Here is a 13,240-nt window from a genome sequence, read left to right as displayed (position 1 = left end):
GTGTGCTATCTAGTGTGTTCAAAGTTCTTTGGATCCTAGAGAAGCAAAACATCGGGATGATTTTCTGATATTGATGAAAACAAAGTGTGGCTGGTCATGAGTTGGAACAGAAGTGTCTGATTCTGAAAAAGAAAAGTAAAATCCTCCCCAGAATCTGAGTTGTATCCACTGTATTTAAAACCCCTTTTAATAAACAATGTCATTTTAGCTATCACCATCTATTTTTTTCTCTCTGGTTTTTTATTGGCATTGTTATGTAGGGAGAACCAATACCAGTACCTGGGAATTTATCAACGGTACCAATTTTCGGAACTTTTTTTTTTTTTTTACATTTTCATGTGTTAATAAATCTTAATTGTTTAAATACAAAATCTCATGTTTAGTTATTTAACATCTAACAGTTAGCTGATAATGATAACTCTGCTGTCCATTTGTTATATCTTGTTTTCTTACACTTTTGAGTCTTGTTCGCAAGTGTTGTATGTTAGACTTCGCATGCAGTTGCAATTCAAGACATTGGATGTATAGACGACGGTGTGTTGCAATTAGGGCTGGGCGATATGGCCTTTTTTTAATATCGCGATAGTTTAAGGCCATATCCCGATACACGATATATATCTTGATATTTTGCCTTAGCCTTGAATGAACACTTGATGCATATAATCACAGCAGTATGATGATTCTATGTGTCTACATTAAAACATTCTTCTTCATACTGCATTAATAAATGCTACTTTTAAACTTTCATGCAGAGAGGGAAAACACAACTAAAAAAAAATCTCTATTTTTTTCATACGGTGTTGATCTGGAAATGTTTGCCTCGGCATTTTGATGGTGTGGACGTGTGGCACCGAACGGAGATGTTGACGTGCGGAGTACGTAAATATTGTTTTTAATATTGTTGTGCAGCACTTTGGAAACATTTTTGTTGTTTAAATGTGCTATATAAATAAAGTGGATTGGATTGGAGTGAGCACTCTTCATTCACTAGCAGGGGACTTTTCAAATGATGCTACACATTAGCAGTAATGCTACTTTTTATAGCAACGCTTTTGCTCCACACTTGACATATTACGGTTGTCTGTTGGACATATTCCCACTTGAAGCCAAACCACCCCCAGACGATGGACCCCGTGCTGTTTTTTGGGGGAATTAATCATTCCTTCACTTGTTACCAGATTCGCACCTTCTTTCGCTTGTATTACCGCTAGCATCACAGCTAACGTTAGCCATGATGCTACCTCTCTGCTCCGAGAGGGCGTATACGTATGTGACGTATGACGTGACAGTATGTGACGTATGTAGAAGCTGCGCTTGCTGTCTGTGAGAAGGAGAGACAGGAAAGAGTAGGAAGAGCCTGTAGTGTAATGCCCGCAGCTAAAATTAACTGCGTGAGAACGCATACTCGAATATCACAATATAGTCATTTTCTATATCGCCCAGAGACAAACCCGCAATATGTCGCGCATATCGATATATCGCCCAACCCTAGTTGCAATATTCAGAAAGTAGTCTTTGCCATGAAGTTAAACCCATGTTTATAGTGTAAGTATTGTAATTATTACACACCAGCAGTTTGATTATAAGATGCATCTTAGTTGTATTTTTTTTTACCAACACGTTAAAACCGCCCCTAAAATTGCGAATGCTAATCAGTAGCATGTATGTGACATCCATCCATCAATTTTCTACAGCTTGTCCCTTTTGAGGTCGCGGGGGGTGCTGGTGCCTATATCAGCTGCATTCGGGCATATTCAATGTAAATTAGTATTAAGTTAGCACATTTTCAAAAAAGTGGCCTTATTTCTAAGAGCTTTCATCAGGCATGCTTGCTTTATATATAGAAAATTGCAAAATGACCTAGAGACAGTCCACTATGAGTATGCCCAACAAAAGGCATCGAAATATTGTACTGTTTGATTTTACGTGAATCGGTATACGGTAGTGCCTATGGAATTAGGTCGGTACCTAATAAAAGTACGGAATTCGGTACCTATCCCTACCGTCGAGTGATTGAATACTACGATATGCTGCAAAATGTGTTTCTTTTATTATTTCGGTGACTTTAATGTTTGAATGTTTTGTACCCACAGTTCCAAAGCCGTTGGACGAAGAGAAGAAGTTCCGCGATTGTGCCGACCTTTACCAGGCAGGCTTTCATAAGAACGGAGTCTACAACATCCAGATCAACCAGCAAGAAAACAAACGGGTAGGAAGCCACAATATATTCTCGCCAGAAGTTCACTGTCATATGAGATGTTGGGGCTTTTTATCACTTTGTCTGGGCACTTTCTACCTTGATTTAAAAGGACTGGACATGTTTTCTTTGACTTGGATCAAATTGACTCGTTGCGAGTGAGCTAAAGACACTGAGCCACTGCGGGACATCTGCCACCGACGAGTGCGAATGATGAGTACAAGCTGTGAATACACTTGGCAGCTTTGAAAGTGGAGGAATTTATGAAGGGGTGAGGTGTGAATCAGACATGGAGCTGAACACGAGGGGGACACTCGGGCAGATAGGTGTGTTCTTAACCTCGCCACTGTCCGCCAACTGCTGATTAATGAAGGTGATAATTTGATAAATGAAGAGGTCTAGAGAAGGTGTAAGTGGATTCTATCTGTCAAGGTCCGGCATGGCGATGGCGCTGCTGGAATCATCGCAGAACGGTCACTAGTGGTCGTATGCGTGTTTGCGTGAAAGAGAGGAATGTGAGACGGTCTCCTGGAAATGATTGTGTCAAGGGTACTTCCTTAATTATACCCAGCCTGTGTCCATGTGTGTTCAGCTGTGCGGGCTTGCTGAGGTGAGAGACCTTCCCTACTCCACCCTGGGGTCTACAAACTCAAAACAATAAGGAACACCACAGATAGATTCACAGCCTTGCATTATCAGCTTACGCACACAGAGGTCCGAGGTTAAGGGCCACATTACAGCCAGGTGTCTCCTGGTATGTGTCCATCCCGGACCTCTACTTTGATCTGAACCCTCTGTTGAGGAACACCTCTGAGGAGTTGATAAAGGATAAGAAGACACTGATTAGTTTTGAGTGGGACAACGATACACTAATTCTAAACATGATTCACCCTTGAAGCTTTGAAAAAGAAGTGTCCAAACCCAACTGAGATTTGATTGTTTCTGAAGCTGCTCAGAATCACATCAAATGTGCAATGCATTACATCATCGTGGCTTTACAAGTGGGTCAAAACCCTACATACTCTTTCAGAAATGTATTCATACACCCCCACAAATACTTGGGTAATTGTCTCTTAGCAGGTTTTACCGCGACTAAGCGCCTGCCAAATCTGGCAAACATTGTTCTTGGCACATTTGGCAATGTTAATCTCAACTGGTTGGTTTCCTGGCACGGTCTAGCATGGTCCACAAACATCCTATAGGCTTGAGGTCAGAACTTTAGAAGGTTATCCTAGAAGCTTTTTGGAATTGTGCCTATCATCCACAATCCCTAAGTGGGATAAGAACACGTCTTTCTCTTTTCTGTGCTTTCTAAATAGTGAACGACTGATAGTACAAAACCCAAAACCAGTGAAGTTGGCACGTTGTGTAATTTGGAAATAAAAACAGAATACAATTATTTGCAAATACTTTTCAACTTATATTCAATTGAATATAATGCAAAAATAAGATATTTAATGAAATGTGGACTCATCAGACCACAGAACACTTTTCCACTTTGCATCAGTTAATCTTAAATGAGCTCGGGCACAGCGAAGGTGTTGTTGATAAATGGCTTTCGCTTTGCATAGTATAGTTTTAACTTGCACTTACAGATGTAGCTACCAACTGAAGTTACTGACAGTGGTTTTCCATGCGGTGATATCCTTTACACACTGATGTCGCTTTTTGATGCAGTACCGCCCGAGGGATCGAAGGTCCCTATTATCATCGCTTATGTGCAGTGATTTTTCCAGATTCTCTGAACCTTTTGATGATATTACAGACCGTAGATGGTGAAATCCCTAAACTCCTTGCAATAGCTCGTTGAGACATGTTGTTCTTAAACTGTTCGACAATTTGCTTACACCTTTGTTCACAAAGTGGTGACCCTCGCCCCATCCTTGTTTGTGAATGACTGAGCATTTTATGGAAGCTGCTTTTATACCCAATCATGGTACCCACCTGTTCCCAATCAGCATGTTCACCTGTGGGATGTTCCAAATAAGTGTTTGAGGAGCATTTCTCAACTTTCTCAGTCTTTTTTTGCCACTTGTGCCAGCTTTTTTGAAACATGTTGCAGTCATCAAATTCCAAATGAGCTAATATTTGCAAAAAAGAATGACGTTTTCAAGTCGAACGTTCATTCAATTGAATATAGGTTGAAAATCGTTCAAATCATTGTATTCTGTTTTCATTTACGATTTACACAATTTTCACTGGTGTTGGGTTTTGTACAACAATAAGATTTGCCTGAGTGACTGGACAGTACAAAATAAAAAAATTAAAAACGTTTACAAATGGATTATTTTGTTTTTTGATTCGATTAAAAAATTGTTACATATAAGAATTGCGATTAATTCGAGAATTATATATGCTAATAATAAATTATGTTATGGAATACTTTTCAAAGAGCTAACTTAAAACCTTCCTGGGAGGCAATACTTCTGTTTTTAGCAAATTACTTCTCTAAGCAGAGATGTGGCATTGCACATTGCATGCAAATAAATAATAATATCCAACATTGAGATTAATAAAGTGCAAATTTAAAATATATCTTATCTTGAACAAAATACTTCTTTAACACAAATGTATTATTATTTTATTATTGTATGCAAATGACAGTAAAACATTGAAAAGACTATAGTTTTAGTAAGAGCTTGAAGGCAGGCTTTTTTCTGTGCAGAGTGACTGCTTTAGTGTTTGTTCTCCAAAGTGCTTCTTTCTTACATGGCATCATCATACATACTTGGTGCAAATGATTCACCACAGTCAGCTGCCTTTAGTTGGAGTTTGTTTGTTGCTGCAGTCTTGTTCAAGGGTTGCATTTCCCACACTCGACTGGAGGCTTCGGTTTTAGATGCTGGAGTAAGTTGGTTGTGCTGCTGCCTTTTTAAACAAACTTTGCAGCGTGCAGTCATTCGGCTGTTGCCGCACAACCAGACGACTGACAACTCTTTTCTTTTCTTTGGAATTAGCGTTAGCATTAGCCATGTTTTGCTCGGTGTGCCGCTACGGAAATAAGGGATAGGGCGGAAGCTATGGAGGCTCCTGGGGACAAAAAGCAAAGGAGCAAGAGGAGAAAAAAAATCAACAAAGAACTGGAATTTATCGGCCTATTGGCTGGTGTTATCAAGTCATTGTGCTTCTGTATGGTGAGCATTTACAATGTTAAGCCAATGTTTTTTGATGATTTTTTTATAATTATTCAATAAATCATCTGCTTCTTCTCCTTCATCACTCAATTTCTTCCTGCCCAAGGTTGGAAAAACAAAGTTATGTCTCGCTAGATGGACCTAACAATGTATCGAGTGATACAATGGATATTTTGGTCAGATTTGACGGGTTTCACTGTGACATTCGCTACGCCAGTGTTTTTCAACAATTTTTGAGCGGAGGCACATTTTTTTCATTGAAAAAATCTGGAGGCACACCACTAGCAGAAATCATTAAAAAATGAAACTCAGTTCACAGTAAAACGTTTTTGGATATAACTTTAAACCATAACCAACCATGCATCAATATAGCTCTTGTCTCAAAGTAGGTCTACTGTCACGACCTGTCACATCACGCCGTGACTTATTTTGAGATTTTTGCTATTTTCCTGTGTGTAGTGTTTTAGTTCTTGTCTTGCGCCCGTTTTGGTGGCTTTTCCTGTTTTGTTGGTGTTTTCCTGTAGCAGTTTCATGTCTTCCTTAAACGCCATTCCCCGCATCTGCTTTGTTTTAGCAATCAAGACTATTTAAGTTGTTGCTATCCTTCTTTGTGGGGACATGGTTGATTGTCATGTCATGTTCGGATGTACTTTGTGGACCCCGTCTTTGCTCCACAGTAAGTCTTTGCTTTCGTCCAGCATTCTGTTTTTGTTTACTTTGTAGCCAGTTAGGTTTTAGTTTTGTTCTGCATAGCCTTCCCTAAGCTTCAATGCCTTTTCTTAGGGGCATTCACCATTTGTTTACTTTTGGTTTAAGCATTAGATACGACGACAAACCCTTGTCGTCTCACACAACGTGTTCCCGACATCTACAAAGCAATTAACTACTGGCTGCCACCTACTGATATGGAAGAGTATTAAACGGTTACGCTGCCGAGCTTTAGCACCGACACTCAACAACGGCACATCATTTGCAGATTATAATTACTGGTTGGCAAAAAATATTTTTAACCCAAATAGGTGAAATTACATAAATCCCTACGGCACACCTGACGATCTCTCATGGCACACTAGTGTGCCACGGCACACTGGTTGAAAATCACTGCGCTACGCCAACTTGCTGTGGAAAGGCTGGTCACCCCAATTTTCTGTTCACACTTGAAGGGTTACATTTAGTCAAAAGACCCGAAAAACTTGTAAGCTGAGGTACATCTGTGTATCCTTCTGAGAGCCACTGTCCTTTTGAGGTGCGCAAAACACAAAGGTCCACTGCAGAGGGGGCTGGTTCTCAGGAGGATATTGATCTTTTACCGTTTTTTACGGACTATAAGGCACACTTAAAATCCTTTCATTTTCTCAAAAATCAACAGTGCGCCTTATACCCCGGTGCGCCTAATGTATGGAATCATTCTGGTTGTGCTTACCGACCTTGAATCAATTTTATTTGGTGCATGGTGAAATGATAAGTGTGACCAGTAGATGGCAGTCACACATAAGAGATACGTGTAGACTGCAATATTACGCCAGTAAGCAACACCGAAACTTTAAATGTTCCATTGAAAATAAAGAACATTACACACAGCACTCAAAAATCTGTCAAAATGTTTTAGTACGACTTTGAAGCCGCACCGCTTGATAGATTGTCGGCCCATTACGCCTACCGTAGTCAGAGATACAAGTATTACTATGGTGTGTGTACAAGGACCGCAAAATTACACCCATTAGCAGACATATTATCTGGCGTTTTGTTTCACAATATTATGCAAAACCAACTTTTCTTACCTTCTGGTACCCGCTGATGTGTATTTGAGATCTGTATAAGTCCTGAAAATGTGCGCTTGTCCGCCACTGTAGTCTGTGATGATGCCGTAGTCGATAAGCTTCTTCTTTTTCACTATCTTCTTGTTATGGGACATTCACCCTCTGCTGTTGCCATTTCTAATATAAAGTAGTGCAAAGTTCTTACTTATATATGTCAGTAAACTCGCCATGAAAGCGCTAAAACATACCGGTGTCGTGAGTTTACATTATTCACCCAAGAAACTTTAGTTATTAGAGAGTTCCGGTCGGACGGTTTTTCACGGGACACATTTCCGGCGTTGTTGTCGCACTAGTGAGCCACGGATGAGAAAATGCTGCTCCGTTATTGATTTAAGTGTTGTGTACAGAGAAGGGAAGGAGGTGACAACCAAGTCAGAACTGCGGTTTTCAAGGTTTATTCAAAACTTTGATGATTACATGGCGTTTGTATGCTACCCTAAGTGAATGGGTGTAGGCTATGTGTATAATTAATAGTGTAAATGTTACCAGGGGTTGTTGTCTGTGAGTGTTGGATGTATCCTTCGTCAAATCAAGGGGCAAGGGGGGGGCAAGGCGAAGAGGCAGTCTGTAAACAGGCAAGGGGTTGAGGGTAGGAGCGAGGCAGCGTGGTCCGTGTCCGAGCAGGGGTCGAGGATCGAGGAAGGCAGTCAGGAATCCGGATGGATGTCGAGAGGCAAAACACGATCACGGATGACAGGGAAATCACTGCAGGAGACACAAGGGATATGAACAAGGGAGACACGGAGAGAGCAAAGAGAAGGCAAGCAAAGCACAGGGGAGGGAATGCCAGACGTGATGCTTACTGGGAAGATGAGCGACGTTCTGGCAAAGGTTCCTCGGGTCCGCTGGTCTTTATGCCGCTCCCTCTCATTAGGTCCAGGTGCGCTGATTAGTGATTGATGCAGGCTTGTTGCTGCGTGGGCGTGCTGCGCTCAGCGCGAGCAGGGGCATGTCTGAGCGAGCTGCCAGCGGAGGTTCCGGTAGCTCCAGCTGCAGAGGAAACGCAGGTTCGAGTCCGCGCCGTGACTTTTAGTAAAGTCTGAATGACATTAAAACAGTTAGCTCCATCTTTTGACACTTCTTCCACTCCCGTCCTTGCACGCTACACCGCTACAACAAAGATGGCGGGGAGAAGACGCTGCCGAAGGTGATCCACGTAAATAAGACCGCCCACAAAACGGCGCATCCTGAAGCGACTGTCAGAAAGCGGTTTGAAGATTATCTGTAAAACATAATCTATGCAACATTTTGACTAAAGAACCACCATGACATGTTATGTAGACCAGTGTTTTTCAACAATTTTTGAGCCACACATTTTTTTCGTTGAAAAAATCCAGAGGCACACCACCAGCAGAAATCATTAAAAAATGAAACTCAGTTCACAGTAAAAAGTTGTCGCAATTGTTGGATATGACTTTAAAGCATAACCAACCATGCATCACTATAGCTCTTGTCTCAAAGTAGGTCTACTGTCACGACCTGTCACATCACGCCGTAACTTATTTTGAGATTTTTGCCGTTTTCCTGTGTTTAGTGTTTTAGTTCTTGTCTTGCGCCCCCGTTTTGGTGGCTTTTCCTGTTTTGTTGGTGTTTTCCTGTAGCAGTTTCATGTCTTCCTTAAACGCCATTCCCCGCATCTGCTTTGTTTTAGCAATCAAGACTGTTTAAGTTGTTGCTATCCTTCTTTGTGGAGACATGGTTGATTGTCGTGTCATGTTCGGATGTACTTTGTGGACGCCGTCTTTCCTCCACAGTAAGTAAGTCTTTGCTGTCGTCCAGCGTTCTGTTTTTGTTTACTTTGTAGCCAGTTAGGTTTTAGTTTCGTTCTGCATAGCCTTCCCTAAGCTTCAATGCCTTTTCTTAGGGGCACTCACCTTTTGTTTATTTTTGGTTTAAGCATTAGATACGACGACAAACCCTTGTCGTCTCACACAAAGTGTTCCCGACATCTACAAAGCCATTAACTACCGGCTGCCACCTACTGATATGGAAGAGTATTAAACGGTTACGCTGCCGAGCTTTAGACAGCACCGACCACTCAACAACAACACATCATTTGCAGATTATAATTACTGGTTGGCAAAAAATATTTTTAACCCATATAGGTGAAATTACACAATTCCCTACGACACACCTGACGATCTCTCACGGCACACTGGTTGAAAATCACTGATGTAGACCACAAGGAAATGTTTTGAATTAAAAAAATAATCATAATATGACCTTTTTAATGCGCCTTTTGTATGAAAATAGACCTGAATAGACCCGCTCATCGGCTCCCTATGGTCCGGAAAATATGGTATATAGAATTCTGAACCGCTGTAAATGACAGAAAGTCCAAAATAAATTCCAAATTGCGCAATAATTTTTACAAAATCACTGAATATTTAAGCTGTATTATTAGCCCAGTCTGGTAAAAGAACCCTTCACATGAATCATTAGGGGCCCAAAAGGAACAAGACATCCTAGCCTATGATGAGTGTTAGTAAACGTCTTGATGTTTTAGTCCAGCTCAATGTGCGCATCCAAAACCGCTGCTATTTTCGAGTAATATTGTGTTACATCTAATAAATCCTGAAAACAGTGTTGCACTCTTGAACTGTGTTTTTTTTTTTTATTCTATTTTACATTTTCTAGGTGTATTGCAACATGGAAACAGCTGGCGGCGGATGGACGGTCATACAGCGTAGAGAGGATGGCAGTGTGGACTTCCAGAGGACGTGGAAGGAATACAAAATGGTGAGACTTGACATACACCCACACTACCTGCACATCCGGAGAAGATACAGGTGGTCCGTGCACGCGCAAAACAAACATTACACGGCAAAGAGCGTGACATCCCGTTGCAACACGACTTTAGCAATCAGGTTTTGACAAATATCATGAGCTTTTTGGCCGTGAGTGCACACGGGGAAAGTAAAAAAAAAAAAAAACACAGGGTCCACTGATCCGGTTAGAAAACTTCATCCAGATGTTATTCCTCCACAGCTTCAGCCCCCTTTTATATATAAGAAACATAGTCCAGGGCGCCAAGCTGTTATTCTTCCCATCTCAAACAGGAAATTATTGTGTGTAAATATGACAACAATCATTTCATCTGTAGGACCGTGCTCAGCAAGTCGCCATCGTTTTGTCAACGCAAAACATATCAACGCCACTTAGAAAGGCAGTGTTAACATTTCTAGTCGATGCTCTGGACAATTAGATTTATTATTGCTGGCGGTTAAAGCAGTGGTTTTGCTGTATAAGTCGCCGCTATATAAGTTAAAGTTAAAGTACCAATGATTGTCACACACACACTAGGTGTGGCAAAATTATTCTCTGCATTTGACCCATCACCCTTGATCACCCCCTGGGAGGTGAGGGGAGCAGTGAGCAGCACCAGTGGCCGCGCCCGGGACTCATTTTTTGGTGATTTAACCCACAATTCCAACCCTTGATGCTGAGTGGCAAGCAGGGAGGTAACGGGTCCCATTTTTATAGTCTTTGATATGACTCAGCCGGGGTTTGAACTCACAACCTATCAATCTCAGGGCGGACACTCTTAACGACTAGGCCACCTTCCTATATCTGCAGCCGAATGATAATTTATTATCAGATGGACCAGGGGTGTCAAACGTACGACCCTGGGGCCGGATCAGTCCCCCGCGAACAGGTTTAATCCAGCCCACGGCCCGCAAAATAGGTTTAAGGATAACGTGAGCTGAATTTTTTTTTAATGAAAGAAACTGCTGTTCTAAATGTGTCCACTGGATGTCGCAATAGCAATTCAAGTGTAACCCACGTCACAAATGACACTGTTTAAAGATGACGTGTCAGCTGTTTTTAAGCGCCCTCTGGATTGGCTGCCGCTACTCTAGTGGCTGGCAACAGACTAATGATGTAGCAACGCACAATACCTTTTTGTATTGTAAATTATCCACTCGACAGATAAAAATAACGGAACGGTGAAATGCAACATGACCATCGTCTTTGTCGTTAGATATCCGTGCAGCGCGCGCAGTTTGTTGACGGCACGATGTGCACCCTGAACTCCATTGTAAAAATGTGTGTTTTCTACATTTGTTGTTTGTTCTATTTCACTTTATGAATACATCTTCCATGTTCACAATGGTTAGGTTTGTAGTTATGTCATACTTGCCAACCTTGAGACCTCCGAATTCAGGAGATGGGGGGGCAGAGGGGTTTAGGTGGCGGGGGGAGGGATCGGTTTGGTGGTAGCGGGGCGTGTATATTGTAGCGTCCCGGAAGAGTTAGTGCTGCAAGGGGTTCTGGGTATTTGTTCTGTTATGTTTATGTCGTGTTACGGTGCGGATGTTCTCCCGAAATGTGTTTGTCATTCTTGTTTGGTGTGGGTTCACAGTGTGGCGCATATTTGTAACAGTGTTAAAGTTGTTTATATGGCCACCCTCAGTGTGACCTGTATGTCTGTTGATCAAGTATGATTTGCATTCACTTGTGTGTGTGTAAAAGCTGGCACGCTGTTTGTATGGAGGAAAAGCGGACGTGACCACAGGTTGTAGAGGACGCTAAAGGCAGTGCCTTTAAAGCACGCCCCAAATATTGTTGTGCGGGTGGAAATCGAGAGAAATTCGGGAGAATCGTTGCCCCGGAAGATTTTCGGGAGGGGCACTGAAATTCGTGAGTCTCCCGGGAAAATCGGGAGGATTGGCAAGTATGAGTTATGTCACCTTTAATTCGGCTATTATGGTGTCATTTTGATCATTGTTTTGATGATATTATAATCTTATTATTTGAATGATGGTAAATGAATGTGTTGTGGCAGTTGAGGAAACACTCGGTTGCTTTTCCAAACACGTCTTTAATGAACTGCCAACATGATAATGCTAAACAGGAAGTGGTTAAAGTTTTATGGCTTTGTAAAAACACTGAGACATAGTCTAAGTTCATCGTGTTTCGGAAACTGCCCCAATTTGTTCCTCAGAGTTTTCTACTAACTTGAAGTGTTTTGCCAAGAGGATTATTTGCCATGTGTACATTTTCCGAATATGCTTGTTCTTTTTTTGGCCAATATAAACAATTTTGAAGTTGTCTTTATTTTTAAGTTATCATGCCTTGATTTTACGTGTCCGGCCCGCGCGGGAATAGATTTTCCTTTGTGCGGTCCCTGGGATAAAATGAGTTTGACACCCCTGAGATAGACTATATGTTTAGACTTTCCCCTGTAATCTGATTTCTGTCTCTGGTTTAATTTCCCCTTCAGTCGTCAGCGCTGATGTGTAGTTATTACCTGTCAGTTTGAAAAGTATTTCAATGGCTTTTAGGGACCTTACAAGTGAGAGCATTTCCAAGCTATCGCATAACTCACACTCCTGCTAATAATAACACTTTTTTTTTTTAAGTCAGAAAATATTGTTACCATCTGTTGATTTTACTTGTTTTGCATGTGCTTCCCTACGCCGTTTTAATAGTGTATTGATGTTTTTGGTGTGATGCAATGTTTGCACAAGGACTGGGATCGATTGAAGCTGTGACAGCGCAGATGCGATCGCTAACGTAGCGCTACGATAGTCATGCAGGACATAATAGAATGTGACGAAATAAACATTGATCATTGCAGTGTGCAGTTTCAGCATCCACAGTAAATGTCAGTCCAGACGACTAACTTTTGCAAAAAAATTGGAGTTGCCAGTGTTTGATTTCCATGGTGACGACAACAACTAGACCTCTGATTTATTGGGATGTGGAAAAAAAAACATTTGTTCCATTTCTGGTAAGTAGGGCTGCTTGATTATATCCGAAATAATTATCACAATTATTTTGATCAATGTTGAAATCACAATTATTAGTCACAATTATCTATTATGTTTGGTCAGGGGTCTACATTAGCTATTTTAGCCTACTATCAAAAGCTGATGCAAATCTTCGTTGACAGAAATGTTGTGTTTTAATTTTTATTCTACACATTTTTGCAACATTGGAAAACATTAGTACAATGGCGGCTTCTCACAGGATGAGATAACTCCTGGAAATTACTGGCTCAGAATGACCAAAGGTATAGATGTGTGTGTCCAAGTTTAAGGAAACGGCAGGCTGTCTTCTTGTACCGGTAAGTAACGTTTGCAGTG

General features: G+C 41.3%; 1 protein-coding gene across 3 annotated transcripts in view; it reads left to right on the top strand.

Moving 5' to 3' along the window:
- Nucleotides 1-13,240, top strand: part of angpt1 (angiopoietin 1) — a 251,885-nt gene that overhangs the window by 159,078 nt on the left and 79,567 nt on the right. For all 3 annotated transcript variants that reach the window (XM_061982606.1, XM_061982608.1, XM_061982609.1), the window contains exons 5-6: nucleotides 2,094-2,209; nucleotides 9,789-9,890. In XM_061982606.1, coding sequence (XP_061838590.1) covers nucleotides 2,094-2,209; nucleotides 9,789-9,890 — 218 coding nt within the window. The remainder of the gene's footprint in view (nucleotides 1-2,093; nucleotides 2,210-9,788; nucleotides 9,891-13,240) is intronic.

This window comes from Nerophis lumbriciformis, linkage group LG21 (assembly GCF_033978685.3).
Source record: "Nerophis lumbriciformis linkage group LG21, RoL_Nlum_v2.1, whole genome shotgun sequence".
NCBI lineage: Eukaryota > Metazoa > Chordata > Actinopteri > Syngnathiformes > Syngnathidae > Nerophis > Nerophis lumbriciformis.
Note: the sequence above shows the minus strand (reverse complement) of the source record. Positions and strands in the feature narration are given on the sequence as shown.